At 67.2% G+C, this 15325-nt stretch overlaps 1 protein-coding gene across 1 annotated transcript in view; it reads right to left on the reverse strand.

Moving 5' to 3' along the window:
- The window catches only part of PFAS (phosphoribosylformylglycinamidine synthase), a 35448-nt gene that overhangs the window by 4169 nt on the left and 15954 nt on the right, over positions 1–15325 (reverse strand). Inside the window, exons 14-26 of the mRNA XM_074930905.1 lie at positions 15183–15244; positions 14285–14446; positions 13006–13119; positions 11947–12078; positions 10907–11137; positions 9073–9253; positions 8333–8416; positions 6837–6992; positions 4464–4589; positions 3659–3804; positions 2221–2431; positions 1198–1289; positions 959–1073 (exon numbers count right to left, since the gene is read on the reverse strand). Coding sequence (XP_074787006.1) covers positions 959–1073; positions 1198–1289; positions 2221–2431; positions 3659–3804; positions 4464–4589; positions 6837–6992; positions 8333–8416; positions 9073–9253; positions 10907–11137; positions 11947–12078; positions 13006–13119; positions 14285–14446; positions 15183–15244 — 1812 coding nt within the window. The remainder of the gene's footprint in view (positions 1–958; positions 1074–1197; positions 1290–2220; positions 2432–3658; positions 3805–4463; positions 4590–6836; positions 6993–8332; positions 8417–9072; positions 9254–10906; positions 11138–11946; positions 12079–13005; positions 13120–14284; positions 14447–15182; positions 15245–15325) is intronic.

Raw genomic sequence — 15325 nt, forward strand, 5'->3', positions numbered from 1 at the left:
TGTTGGGGTACAGCGGCCCCTCGGCTCCCCCAAACTGCCCCAAGATATGAAATTGGGGGGCCGGTACCCCAAGTTCTCACTCTTGGTGGAGCCAAGGACCCTCAACACCCCAAAACTAGGGACACCCCAAAACCAGGGACACCCTGAAACGGGGACACCCCAAAACAGGGACTTCCCCCACCCACAGACACCCCAAAACCAGGGACACCCCAAAACCAGGGACACCCCACAGTGACCCCCAAATCCCCACAACACCCCCCTGGGCTCCCCCAAAACTGCCCCCAGGTGTGAAACTGGGGTGGGGGGGTACCCCAAATTCTCACCCTTGATGCAGCCAAGGACCCTGAACACCCCAAAACCTGGCACGCCCCAAAACTAGAGACACCCCAAAACCTGGTACAGTCCAAAACTAGGGACACCCCAAAACCAGGGACACCCCAACAGTGACCCCCAAATCCCCACAAAACCCCCCTGGGCTCCCCCCAAAACTGCCCCCAGGTGTGAAAGTGGGGTGGGGGTACCCCAAATTCTCAGCCTTGGCGGAGCCGAGGACCCTGAACACCCCAAAGCTAGGGACACCCCAAAACCAGGGACACCCTGAAACAGGGACACCCCAAAACAGGGACTTCCCCCACCCACAGACACCCCAAAACCAGGGACACCCCAACAGTGACCCCCAAATCCCCACAACACCCAAAACTGCCCCCAGGTGTGAAACTGGGGTGGGGGGGTACCCCAAATTCTCACCCTTGATGCAGCCAAGGACCCTGAACACCCCAAAACCTGGCACGCCCCGAAACTAGAGACACCCCAAAACCTGGTACAGTCCAAAACTAGGGACACCCCAAAACCAGGCTCATCCCACAGTGACCCCCAAATCCTCACAACACCCCCCTGGGCTCCCCCAAAACTGCCCCCAGGTGTGAAACTGGGGGTGGGGGGTACCCCAAATTCTCACCCTTGGCGGAGCCGAGGACGTCGGCGTAGCTGAACCCCCCCACGAAGACGAGCCCCCGGAAGCCGTCGAGGGTGGCGGAGCCGGAGCACAAGTCCTCGGTCGTCACGTCCCAGACCTGGGGACACGGGGACACCTGGGACCCCGCCCACGGGCGAGCCCCGCCCCTCCGCATACCCGGGGGGGCCCCCAGGAGCTGGGGGGGGGGGCGGGGGGGGGTGTTTTTTGGGGGGGTCCCTCACCTGGAAGCCGGCCATGAGGAAGGCGGCGGCCATCTCGCGGTCCCCGTTGCTGCCCTCCTCCCGCACCACGGCCACGCGCGGGCCCGGCAGCTCTGGGGGGCCACGGGGTCAGCGCGGCCCCACGCACCCCCCGGAACCCCCCAGAGACCCCCCCGGAACCCCCGTGTGACCTCCAGGACCCCCAAGTGACCCCCCAGAACCCCCAGAGCCCCCAAGTGACCCCCAGATCCCCATGTGACCCCCAGACCCCCATGTGACCCCCCCGAACCCCCGTGTGACCTCCAGGACCCCCAAATGACCCCCCCCAGAACCCCCAGAGCCCCCAAGTGACCCCCAGATCCCTATGTGACCCCCAGACCCCCTGTGTGACCTCCAGGACCTCCAAGTGACCCCGCAGAACCCCCAGAGACCCCAAGTGACCTCCGGACCCCCTGTGTGACCCCCAGATCCTCATGTGACCCCCAGACCCCCTGTGTGACCTCCAGGACCTCCAAGTGACCCCCCAGGACCCCCAGAGCCCCCAAGTGACCTCCAGGACCCCCAAGTGACCCCACGAACCCCAAGGGACTTACGGAACCCCCATGTGACCCCCAGAACCTCCATGTGATCTCCAGAACCCCCAGAGCCCCCAAGCGACCGCTGGACCCCCCAAGTGATCCCCAGACCCCCCATGTGACCCCCAGACCCCCCATGTGACCTCCAGACCCCCAAGTGACCCCCACAACCTCCAAGTGACCCCCACAACCTCCATGTGACCCCCAAAACTCCCAAGTGATCCCTGAACCCCCAAGTGACCCCCGGACCCCCCAAGTGACCCCTAGACCGCCAAGTGACCCCCCCATATGACCCCTGGACCCCCATGTGACCCCCCAGAACCCCCAAGTGACCCCCAGCCCCCCATGTGCCACCACGTTCTCCCAGACCCCCAAATCCCTGAGACCCCCCCACATCTTCCCAGGCCCCCGCGATCGCCCACACCCCAATAATCCCCCAGCCCCCCCCCCCATCTCCCCATCCCCTCACCCATGTGCCGGAGCAGGGGGGGCTCCTCCAGGGGGTCAAAGGTGAGGGCGTAGGAGGGTCCCCGGCGCCGGCGCAGCCCGGCCTCCTCCTGGGCCACGCAGTCGGCGGCCGCCTGCTCCCGCTCCAGCCGGAAGCTCGTCTCCTCCCAGAGCGCCCGCAGGTCCCCCACGGGCTCGGACAGCACGGACACGCCCGCCACGGCCACCTCAACCTGCCACGGGGACACGGGGATGGTGAGGGACACGGGGAGATGGTCGCTGACATGGCCACGGCCACCTCAACCTGCCACGGGGACACGGGGATGGTGAGGGACACGGGGAGATGGTCACCGACATGGCCACGGCCACCTCAACCTGCCACGGGGACACGGGGATGGTGAGGGACACGGGGAGATGGTCGCTGACATGGCCACGGCCACCTCAACCTGCCACGGGGACATGGGGATGGTGAGGGACACGGGGAGATGGTCGCTGACATGGCCACGGCCACCTCAACCTGCCACGGGGACACGGGGATGGTGAGGGACACGGGGAGATGGTCACCGACATGGCCACGGCCACCTCAACCTGCCACGGGGACACGGGGATGGTGAGGGACACGGGGAGATGGTTGCTGACATGGCCACGGCCACCTCAACCTGCCACGGGGACACGGGGATGGTGAGGGACACGGGGAGATGGTCACCGACATGGCCACGGCCACCTCAACCTGCCACGGGGACATGGGGATGGTGAGGGACACGGGGAGATGGTCGCTGACATGGCCACGGCCACCTCAACCTGCCACGGGGACACGGGGATGGTGAGGGACACGGGGAGATGGTCACCGACATGGCCACGGCCACCTCAACCTGCCACGGGGACACGGGGATGGTGAGGGACACGGGGAGATGGTCGCCAACATGGCCACCACCACATGAACCTGCCATGGGGACACAGGGATGGTGGGGGACACGGGGACATGGCCACCGACATGGCCACCACCACATGAACCTGCCACGGGTACAAGGGGATGGTGAGGGACACGGGGACATGGCCACCGACATGGCCACGGCCAGCTCAACCTGCCACGGGGACATGGGGATGGTGGGGGACACGGGGACATGGCCACCACCATGGCCACCACCACATGAACATGCCACAGGGACGTGGGGATAGTGAGGGACAGGGGGACATGGCCACCAACACAGCCACCACCATGGCCATCACTATGGCCACTGTCATCCACACCCGCAGCTGGACACAGGCCTGGTCAGGGCCACAAGGACATTGTGATGGCCACCTCCTGTCCCAGCGTGACATCACGGGGACACGGCCATGGCCGCCTCCAGTCCCAGTGTGACACCACGGGGACAGATCTGCAGATCCTCAGTCCCGTCCTGTGGCCACGGGGCCAGCCAGGGCCCCCTGCCCCCCGCTGTGTCCCCGTGTCCCCTCACCATGGCGTCGGGCCCGTAGGGGCCGCTGTGGCCAATGGGGACGCAGCGCACGCCGGCCTCCTGGTAGCGGCGGCAGACGGCCACGCTGGTGGCCACCGGCACCTCCAGCAGCAAGCCCGGCTCCTCCGCGAACAGCACGGCCAGCGCTGAGGGGACAGGGGACACGGCGGGGACGGTGACGTGGGACATCAGAGACGGGGATGAGGGACATGGGGACAGGGGACAGGGGGACAGGGGACATGGGACAGGGGGACAGGGGACAGGGGACATGGGGACAGGGAGACATGGGGACATGGGGACAGGGGACAGGGGACAGGGGACATGGGACAGGGGGACAGGGGACAGGGGACATGGGGACAGGGAGACATGGGGACATGGGGACAGGGGACAGGGGACAGGGGACATGGGACAGGGGGACAGGGGACAGGGGACATGGGGACAGGGAGACATGGGGACATGGGGACACGGGACAGGGGGACAGGGGACATGGGGACATGGGGACATGGGGACAGAAAACACGGTGACATGGGATAATGGGGACAGGGGACATGAGAACACAGAACGTGGGGACGGGGCATGTGGGGACGCGGGGACATCAGGGACATGAGCATACGGGGACAGGGGACACGGCGACAGGGGGACAGGGGACACCCGGCCCCGGGCCACGTGACGCTGGGCCACGGAGCTGGGGGCTCTCCGGGGGCCGCCAGGGGCTCCCCAAGATGGGGGGGTGGGGGGGCCGTTCCCCGGGACGGGGCATCCCAGGGGTGTCCCCAGGGGGTGACAGGGGGTGACAGGGACTCACGGGAGGCTCCGGGGGGGGCGGTGGCGATGTCCACGCGGAGGCCGCAGTTGCCGGCGAAGGCCATCTCCAGCAGGCAGCCCAGCGTCCCCCCGTCGCTCACGTCGTGGCCCGCGCTCAGCCCCCGCTCTGGGGGGCAGCGTCAGGCCCCGCCCCCGCGTCACCCCGCGGCGTCACCCCGAGTCACCCCCCGACCCCGCGGCACCCCGCGGCGTCACCCCGAGTCACCCCGACCTGGTGTCACCCCACGGTGTCACCCGGAGTCACCCCCCGACCCCCCGTCACTCCGCGGTGTCACCCCAAGTCACCCCCCGACCCCACAGTGTCACCCTGAGTCACCCCCTGACCCCGCGTCACCCCGCGACATCACGCCAAGTCACTCCGCAACCCCACATCACCCCACGGTGTCACCCCGAATCACCCCGACCTGGTGTCACCCCGCGGTGTCACCCCGAGTCACCCCCCGACCCCGCGTCACCCCGCGGTGTCATCCCGAGTCACCCCCTGACCCCGCGTCACCCCGCAGGGTCACCCCGAGTCACCCCGATCTGGTGTCACCCCGCGGTGTCACCCCAAGTTATCTCCTGACCCCCCATCACCCCACGGTGTCACCCGGAGTCACCCCCCAACCCCCCATCACCCCGCAGTGTCACCTCGAGTCACCCCCCGACCCCACAGTGTCACCCTGAGCCACCCCCTGACCCGGCGTCACCCCATGGCGTCACCCCAAGTCACCCCCTGCCCCCACGTCACCCCACGGTGTCACCCCGAGTCACCCCAACCTGGTGTCCCCCCAAGTCACCCCCTGCCCCCACGTCACCCCACGGTGTCACCCTGAGTCACCCCAACCTGGTGTCACCCCAAGTCACCCCCTGACCCCACGTCACCCCACGGTGTCACTCCGAGTCACCCCAACCTGGTGTCACCCCAAGTCACCCCCTGACCCCACGTCACCCCACGGTGTCACCCCGAGTCACCCCAACCTGGTGTCCCCCCAAGTCACCCCCTGACCCCACGTCACCCCACGGTGTCACCCCGAGTCACCCCAACCTGGTGTCCCCCCAAGTCACCCCCTGACCCCACGTCACCCCATGGTGTCACCCCGAGTCACCCCAACCTGGTGTCACCCCAAGTCACCCCCTGACCCCACGTCACCCCATGGCGTCACCCTGAGCCACCCCCTGACCCCGTGTCACCCGGCGGTGTCACCCCGAGCCACCCCCTGACCACGTTTCACCCCCCAGCCTCACCCCAAGTCACCCCACTCCGACCCCACGGCGTCACCCTGACCCCCACTCTGACCCGGCGCCACCCCACGTCACCCCCCCTTCTCCCCCCGACCCTGTGTACCCCCCGTCATCACCCCAACCCACCCCAACCCCACGTCACTCCCCGGTGTCACCCCGAGTCACCCCAACCCGTCCCCCTGGCCCACGTCACCCCACGGCGTCACCCCGACCCTGCGTCACCCCCTGGCGTCACCCCAAGTGGCCCCGACCCGCACCTCGACCCCGTGTCACCCCAAGTCCCACGTACCCCCCACCTCGGGGTCACCCCACACCCCCTCAGATCACCCCAAGTCCCCGCACACCTGGACCACCCCCCCCGCACCCCAAATCTCCCCTCCGCACCCCAAAGCCCACACACCCCCCCCAACCCCTCCTACCCCCAAATCCCCGGCACCCCAAATCTCCCCCACGTCCCAAATTTCTCCCTGCACCCCAAATCCCCCCCAAAGAGCCCTACACCCCAAACCCTCACTGTACCCCGATCCCCTCCTGCACCCCACATCTCCCCACTGCACCCCAAATCCCCCCATGGCACCCCCAAATCCCTCCCCTGCACCCCAAATCCCACTGCACCCCAAATCCCCACTGCGCCCCAAATCCCTCTGCTGCACCCCAAATCTTTCATGGACCCCAAATCCCTCCCCAGCACCCCAAATCCCTCACACACCCCAAATTCCCCTGCTGCACCCCAAATCTCTGCTGGACCCCAATCTCCCCAAACCCCAAATCTCCCCACTGCACCCCAAATCCCCCCATGGCACCCCCAAATCCCTCTCCTGCACCCCAAATCCCTCACACACCCCAAATCCCCACACGGCACCCCAAATCCCCCCATGGCACCCCCAAATCCCTCCCCTGCACCCCAAATCCCCCCTTCACCCCAAAACCTCCTACACCCAAACCCCCTCACGCACCCCAAATCCCTTCGCACCAATCCCCCCCCCCAATCCCCCCACCTCCGCCAATCCCTCCCACACCCCAAATTCCCCTCCCAGGGCTCCCCTTTTCTCCCCCCCCGAGTCCCTCTCCACCCCCCCATGACCCCCCAACTCCCCGGGGGGGTCCCAGGACCCCCCCCAGCACCCACCCTCGATGAGGCTCTGGGTGACGCGGAAGGCGGCCGCCAGGATTTCGGGGTCCTCCAGGTCGGGGCACGTGTCCCCCAACTGCGAGAAGACCTGGGCCAGGGCGCTGCCCCCCAGCCGGTGCCGCCCCGGGCTCAGCTGCACCCACAGGAGGGCACCTGGGGGACCCCAAAATCCATGGGGGGGGGGGTAGAGCACCCCAAGGTACCCCCAAGGGCACCCCAACACCTCACAGGAGTCACGGCACCCCGAAACAGACCCAGGGGGTCAACGCTCACCCCTGGTCAGCCTAAAACCCATGGGGGGGGGTCCCCAAAACTCCCCAGGGTTCACAGGGGGGCTCTTGGGGGACCCCAAAATCCAGGGGGAGGTACAGCACCCCGAAGTGTCCCCCCCAAGGGCACCCCAACACCTCCCAGGAGTCACTGCACCCCAAAATGTCCCCATGGGGTCACCACTCACCCCTGGTCACCCTAAAACCCTCCTGGGCACCCCAAAATCTATGGGGGGGGTCTCAACCCCCTGCAAGCACCCCAAAACTCTCCAGGGTTCACAGGGGAGCTCCTGGGGGACCCCAAAATCCAGGGGGAGGTACAGCACCCCAAAGTCCCTCCCCAAGGGCACCCCAACACCTCCCAGGAGTCACGGCACCCCGAAACAGACCCAGGGGGTCAACGCTCACCCCTGGTCAGCCTAAAACCCATGGGGGGGGGTCCCCAAAACTCCCCAGGGTTCACAGGGGGGCTCTTGGGGGACCCCAAAATCCAGGGGGAGGTACAGCACCCCGAAGTGTCCCCCCCAAGGGCACCCCAACACCTCCCAGGAGTCACTGCACCCCAAAATGTCCCCAGGGGGTCACCACTCACCCCTGGTCACCCTAAAACCCTCCTGGGCACCCCAAAATCTATGGGGGGGGTCTCAACCCCCTGCAAGCACCCCAAAACTCTCCAGGGTTCACAGGGGAGCTCCTGGGGGACCCCAAAATCCAGGGGGAGGTACAGCACCCCAAAGTCCCTCCCCAAGGGCACCCCAACACCTCCCAGGAGTCACTGCACCCCAAAATGTCCCCAGGGGGTCACCACTCACCCCTGGTCACCCTAAAACCCTCCTGGGCACCCCAAAATCTATGGGGGGGGTCTCAACCCCCTGCAAGCACCTCAAAACTCCCCAGGATTCATAAGGGGGCTCTTGGGGGACCCCAAAATCCAGAGGGAGGTAAGTGTCCCCCCCCAAGGGCACCCCAACACCCCCCAGGAGTCAAAGCACCCCAAAACGTCCCCAAGATGTCATCACCCCCCAGATTACCCTAAAACCCTCCCGGGCACCCCAAAATCCACGGAGAGTGTCAAACGCCTGTAAGCACCCCAAAACTCCCCACAGATCATGGGGGGCTCCTGGGGGACCCCAAAACCTCCCCGGGGGTGGGCGTGACTCCCTGAGGGCACCCCAACCGCCTCGCGGGGTTCAGAGCACCCCAAAACCCGCCGGGGTCACTGACCTTTGCCATCGGGACACTTGAGGTCGGGGGTGACGGTGGCCGTGATGTCGGGGCACACGGCGTAGGCCGAGACCACCAGGGTGCCTGGGGGGGTCAAAAGGTCACGGGGGGGTCACCCAGGGGGCTGGGGGGTCATGGGGGGGGTCACAGTGGGGCACCCAGGGCCAGGAGAAGGGGTGGTGGCACCCACGGGTCACAGCACCGTGGTGGTGGCACCCGGCACCCATCATCACGGCGGTGGCACCCACGGGGCCCACTCGTGTCACCCGTGACCTGTGATGGCGGTGGCACCCACGGGACCCACTTGTGTCACCCTTCACCCATCACAGTGGTGGCACCCACGGGACCCACTTGTGGCACCCGTGGCCCACGATGGCAGTGGCACCCACGGGACCCACTTGTGTCACCCATCACCCATCGTGGTGGTGGCACCCACAGGACCCACTTGTGTCACCCATCACCCATCACAGTGGTGGCACCCACGGGACCCACTCGTGTCACCCGTGGCCCACAATGGCGGTGGCACCTATTTGACCCACTTGTGTCACCCGTGACCCACGATGGTGGTGGCACCCACGGGGCCCACTTGTGTCACCCTTCACCCATCACAGTGGTGGCACCCACGGGACCCACTCGTGTCACCCGTGGCCCACAATGGCGGTGGCACCTACGGGACCCACTCGTGTCACCCATGGCCCACGATGGCGGTGGCACCCCGCCCCCCGCCCCGCGGGACTCACCGGGCGCCAGGACGGTGTCGGTGCCCACGCGGGCCGCCATGCTGAGCGAGTCCTTGCCCCCGTCGATGGCCACGCCCAGGCGGTGCAGGAGCCCCACCAGCCCCTCGCAGGCCGTCACCAGCGCCCCCCCCTCCGACCCCGTCTTCGCCCCCCACATCCAGTTCCCCGAGCACTTCACGTCCTGGGGACACAGGGGATGTGGGGACATGAGGGGACACAGGGGGGCACGAGGGACACGGGGACGTGGGGACACAGGGGACACAGGGGGACACATGGGACACGGGGACGGGCGACACAGGGGACATGGGGGGACACAAGGGACACGGGGACGGGGGGACACAGGGGACATGGGGACACAGGGGGACACAAGGGACACGGGGACGGGCGACACAGGGGACACGGGGACACAAGGGACACGGGGACGTGGGGACACAGGGGACATGTGGACACGAGAGAACACGTAGGTTCACAGAAAACATGGGATTATGGGGACGCAACATGGGGCCATGGGGACACAGGGAACATGGAGACATGGGGACACAAGGGGACACAGAGGAACACAGAACATGGGGCCACGGGGACACAGAACACAGAGACACAGAGAACATGGGGACACGGGGACATGAGGGGACACAGGGAACATGGTGACACAGGGAACATGGGGACATGGGGACACAAGGGGACACAGAACATGGGGACACGGGGACACAGGGGGTCACAGAGAACAAGGGGACACGGGGACACAACATGGGGACACGGGGAACATGGGGACACAAGGGGACACAGGGGGACACAGAACATTGGGACATGGGGACACGGGGGGTCACAGAGAACATAGGGACATGAGGGGACACAGAGAACACGGGGACACGAGGGGACACAGGACAGGGAGCGGGGGGACACATCAGAGCCACCGCAATGTCCCAGCCCCCTCCTGCCACCCTCAAGCCCCCAGGTTGCCCCTTGGTAGCCCCCAACCTCCCACCCTGGGGCTGTGGCACGGCCCCGGGGGTCTCAGTGGCCACAGCACGGCTGTGACACGGTGCCCATGGCCGTGTCCGGGCCCCTGGGCCCATGACGTGGCCACGGTGACAATACTGTGGTCCGCCGGCAGTGACGTGGTCCTGGTGGCTCTGTGGCTGTGACGTGACTGTGCCACCCCACCTGTGGCCCTGGTGGCCCTGGCGAGCACCCGGTAGCCCCATGTCCCATAATTATGACGTGGCTATGCCATGGGCTGTGCCGTGGCCACCCCGTGGTCCCCTTTGGCCACACCACGGTTGTGCCACAGCCCACACCGGCCATGCTGTGGTACCCGTAGCCACGGCCATTAGAGTGCCGTGGCCCCACAGCCCCATCTTGTGGCCACATCGTGGTCCTGGTGTGGCAAGGAGTGGCACCGTCTCCATTGGTGTGACAGGGCCATCCCATGTCGTGGCCATCCCATAGCCACGCCAAAGCCATGTCCCCGCTCCCGTGGCCACGCCAGGGCTTTGGGTGGCACCTCCCCCATGATGTGGCCACCCCGTAGCCATGTCACCACTCCCGTAGCCACACCACGGCCTTGCCGTGACGGTAGCGCGTCCCCCGTGACATGGCCACCCCACAGCCACGTCAAAGCCACATCCCTGTTCCCGTAGCCACGCCATGTATTGGGTGGCACGCCCCCTATGATATGGCCACCCCGTAGCCACACCAAAGCCACGTCCCTGCTCCCGTAGCCACGCCATGGCCTTGCCGTGACAGTAGCACATCCCCCATGGCATGGCCACCCCGTAGCCACGCCAAAGGCAAGTCCCCGCTCCCGTGGCCACCCCAGCGGCGCCGTACTCACGCGGAGGTCGGTGATGCGGGCGAAGACGAGGTTGGTGAGGGCCTCGGTGAGCGCCAGGCGGGCGCCGGCCGCCGGGTCCAGGAGGCCCTTGATTGGCTGCTCGCCCAGCGCTGTGGCCGCCCCCACCGTGTCGAAGTGGGACAGGGCCACCACGGCCACGTCGGCTAGCGGCGTGTGCAGGGGGCCCACGCACTGCTGCTGGGCCACCAGCCCCGTCACCGAGCGGTCCACCTGCCCCGGGGACAGCGGCGTCAGTGGGGGACACGGGCTGGGAGGTGGCCACGGGGACGGGATTTGAGGGGCACGTGGATGGGTCACATTCGGGGGGGGACGGGGACACGGGGTAGGACATTTTCCAGGGAGTGGCATTGACTGAGGGACACGGGGTGGGACACAGACGTCTGGAAGGGGATTGGTGACACGGAAGGTATCGGTGGCACAGAAGACATCGGGGACATGGAGAGGACCACGGCCACCAAAGGGGTTGGGGACACGGAGGGGATCAGGGGCATGGAGGGAACCGTGGCCACCAGGTACATTGGGGACATGGACAGGAGTGAGGACACAGAGGGGACTGGTGGCACAGGAGGGACTAGGGACATGGCGTGGCCCATGGCCACCAAGTGGGTTGGGGACACAGAGAGGATTGGTGGCACAAAGGGACAGGGGATATGGCCTGGCCCACGGCCACCAAGCAGGCTGGGGACACGGAGGGGATTGGTGGCACAAGGGGACTGGGGATGTGGCATGGCCCATGGCCATCAAATGGGTTGGGGACATGGAGGGGACTGTGGCCACAAAGTACATTGGGGACACGAAGGGGATTGGTGGGGACACGGAGGGGACTGTGGCCACCACGTGGGGAGGGGACACAGAGGGTGCTGTGGCCACCAAGTCAGTTGGGGACACGGAGGGGACCACGGCAGCCAGGGATGGTGGGTGCAGGGGGGAGCAGCTGGCCCAGGGGAGCCCGTGGCCGGGGTTGGGGACACGCGGAGGGACACGGGGGGACATGGGGGGACACGGGGGGACACGGGTACCTTGTTGGTGAGGTAGCGCTTGCTGGCCACGGCCGGGAGCCGCAGGACCCGCTCCAGCGCCGACCGCACCGACAGCCCCGGGGGCAGCGCCAGCGGGCGCAGGGTGGGGGGCACCCGCTGCAGCACGAACTCCTGGGGGGCACGAGGGGACCCGTCATCAGGGGGGTCCCCATCCCCCTTGGGTGTCCCCATCCCCACTGGGGGGTCCCCATCATCACGGGGGTCCCCATTCCCAACTGGAGTGGCCCCATTGGGTGTTCCCACTCCAAACTGGGGGGTCCCCATCATCCTGAGGGTCCCCACTCCCAACTGGGGTAGCCCCACCCCACTGGGGGTCCCCATCATCATGGGGGTCCCCATCCCCATTGGGTGTCCCCATTCCAAACTGGGGGGTCCCCATCATCCTGGGGGTTCCCATTCCCACTGGGGGTCCCCATCCCCCTTGAATGTCCCCACTGGGGGTCCCCATCATCCTCATGGGGGTCCCCATCCCTATTGGGGTGTCCCCATCATCCTGGGGGTCCCCATTCCCAACTGGGGGCTCCCCATCTCCACTGGGGGGTCCCCATCATCCTGGGGGTCCCCAGTCCCACAGCACCCATCCCCATTGGGTGTCCCCACTCCCAACTGGGGGGGTCCCCATCACCACTGGGTGTCCCCATTGGGGTGTCCCCATCATCCTGGGGGTCCCCATTCCTAACTGGGGGGTCCCCATCACCACTGGGGGGGTCGCCATTGGGGGTCCCCATCATCACAGGGGACCCCATCACCATCGGGTGTCCCCATTCCCAACTGGAGGGTCCCCAACCCCCTTGAGTGACCCCCACTGGGGGTCCCCATCGTCCTGGGGGTCCCCACTCCCAACTGGGGGGTCCCCAACCCCACTGGGGGGCTCCCCATCCCCCTTGGGTGTCCCCACTGGGGGTCCCCATCGTCCTGGGGGTCCCAACCCCTATCGGGGGGTTCCCCAACACCCCAGGGGTGACTCTCGGCTCCCAGCCCCTGGGGTGACCCCAGCGGGTGCCCCCGGGGGTCCCCTTCCCCCCCGCCCCCCCTCACCTTTCGGGGCATCTTGCCCAGCACCCACTCGAGCTCCAGGTTGACGGGGGTGGGGAGCCCCTCGTGGGACCCCCCCTCGGGCACCGGCGCCTCCAGATCATCCACCAGCACGATCTGGGGGGGGGGGGGGGGTGTCAGCAGGGCCGGGGCACCCCCAAAACACCCCCCAGGGACCCCAAAAGGACCCCAGGGACCCCCAAAGCCACCCCCGGGACCCCCCGTGTCCCTCAATCTCCACAAGGCCTGACGGCCCCCCCGTCCCCAACGTGACCCCATGTCCTGTGTCCCCACGTCCCCATGGTGTCCCCCACGTCCCCACATCCCCGTGTCCCATGTCCCCATGTCCCCACATCCCACGTCCCATGTCCCCGTATCCCCACGTCCCACGTCCCATGTCCCAATGTCCCCATGTCCCAATGTCCCCATGTCCCAATGTCCCCATGTCCCACACCCCCACATCCTATGTCCCTATATCTCCACGTCCCATGTCCCCATGTCCCACATCCCCACATACCATGTCCCTATATCTCCATGTCTCTATGTCCCATGTCCCCGTGTCCCATGTCCCCATGTCCCCACATCCCCGCGTCCCATGTCCCCACATCCCCATGTTCCCATGTCCTCACATCCCCACGTCCCATATCCCCATGTCCCACGTCCCCACATCCTATGTCCCATGTCCCCACATCCCTGTGTCCCATTTCCCATGTCCCCATGTCCCATATTCTCACATCCCATGTCCCCACATCCCCACGTCCCCTGTCCCCATGTCCCCATGTCCCACATCCCCATGTTCCAATGTCCCCATGTCCCCACATCCCCGTGTCCTATGTCCCACATCCCCACGTCCCACGTCCCACGTCCCCACGTCCCCTGTCCCCATGTCCCACATCCCCATGTCCCAATGTCCCCATGTCCCACGTTCCCACATCCCAGTGTCCTATGTCCCACGTCCCCACGTCCCCACGTCCCCGCATCCCACATCCCCATGTCCCCATGTCCCACGTCCCACGTCCCACGTCCCCACGTCCCCACGTCCCACGTCTCCACGTCCCCACGTCCCACGTCCCCACGTCCCACGTCCCACGTTCCACGTCCCACATCCCACGTCTCCACATCCCCACGTCCCCACGTCCCCACGTCCCCACGTCCCACGTCCCACGTCCCCACGTCCCCACATCCCACATCCCCACGTCCCCACGTCCCACATCTCACGTCCCACGTCCCCACGTCCCTCTATCTCCACGTCCCCACACCCCCCCCGCCCCCCCGCCCTTACCCTCCCGTCGCCGGTGACGGTCCCCACCACACAGAGGGGACAGCGCTCGCGGGCGGCCAAGCGCCGCAGCAGCCCCAGGCGCGGCGGCCGCACCAGCAGCGCGTTGGACTCCTGGTACTCGGCGCCCCACAGCTCCAGCACGCTCAGGGTGGGGTCCCCCCGCTGCCACCACCCCCCGTCACCGCGGGGCAGGGTGGGGGGGGACACAGACAGGGGACACCGAGGGGGGCACCGCGGGGACAGGGCTTCTGGGGGATAGAGGGGGGAATCGGGGGTCCCAGGGCGGCACCGAGGGGCAAAGGGGGGGGAAACGGGGACACAGGGAGGTTGGGGGGCACCTGGGGGGGGTCCTATGGGGCTTATTGGGGGGACATTTGAAAGGGGTGGGGGGCACCCAGGGGTTGCAAGGGGGATGTAAAGGGGGTGGGGGGCACCCTGTGGGGTTTGGGGACACCTGGGGGTTGTAAAGGGGGTTGGGGGGCACCCAGGGGGACCCTGGGGAGTTTGGGGATATGGGGGGGACACAAAGGGGGCAGGGGGGGGCACCCAGGGGGTCCCTGTGGGGTTTGGGGACATCTGGGGGATGTAAAGGGGGTTGGGGGGGCACCCAGGGGGATCCTGAGGAGTTTGGGGACATGGGGGGGACACAAAGGGGGCAGGGGGGGCACCCAGGGGGTCCCTGTGGGGTTTGGGGACGTGACAGTGACACAAAAGGGAGGGGGGGGCACCCCAGGGTCACATCAGGGACACAAAGTGGGTGGGGGGGGTCCCGGGGGGTCTTGGGGACACCTGGGGGTGCCCCTAGGGAGGGGGGATGAGGGTGGCTGTGGGTGGGGTGTCCCTAAGGGGAGGGGGTCGGGGGGGGTCCCGGGGGGGTCCCACGGGGGGGTCCCGGTACCTGGAAGCGGCTGGCGTAGATGACGGCCCCCGCCGGCTCGCTGAGCTCCTTCAGGACGTTCCCTGGGGACAGCGGTGACAGGGACGCTGGGGACACCCCCTGTGTGTGCCCATGTCCCCCCCATGTCCGTGTCCCCCCCCCAC

Source organism: Athene noctua, chromosome 36 (assembly GCF_965140245.1).
Source record: "Athene noctua chromosome 36, bAthNoc1.hap1.1, whole genome shotgun sequence".
Taxonomy (NCBI): Eukaryota; Metazoa; Chordata; class Aves; order Strigiformes; family Strigidae; genus Athene; species Athene noctua.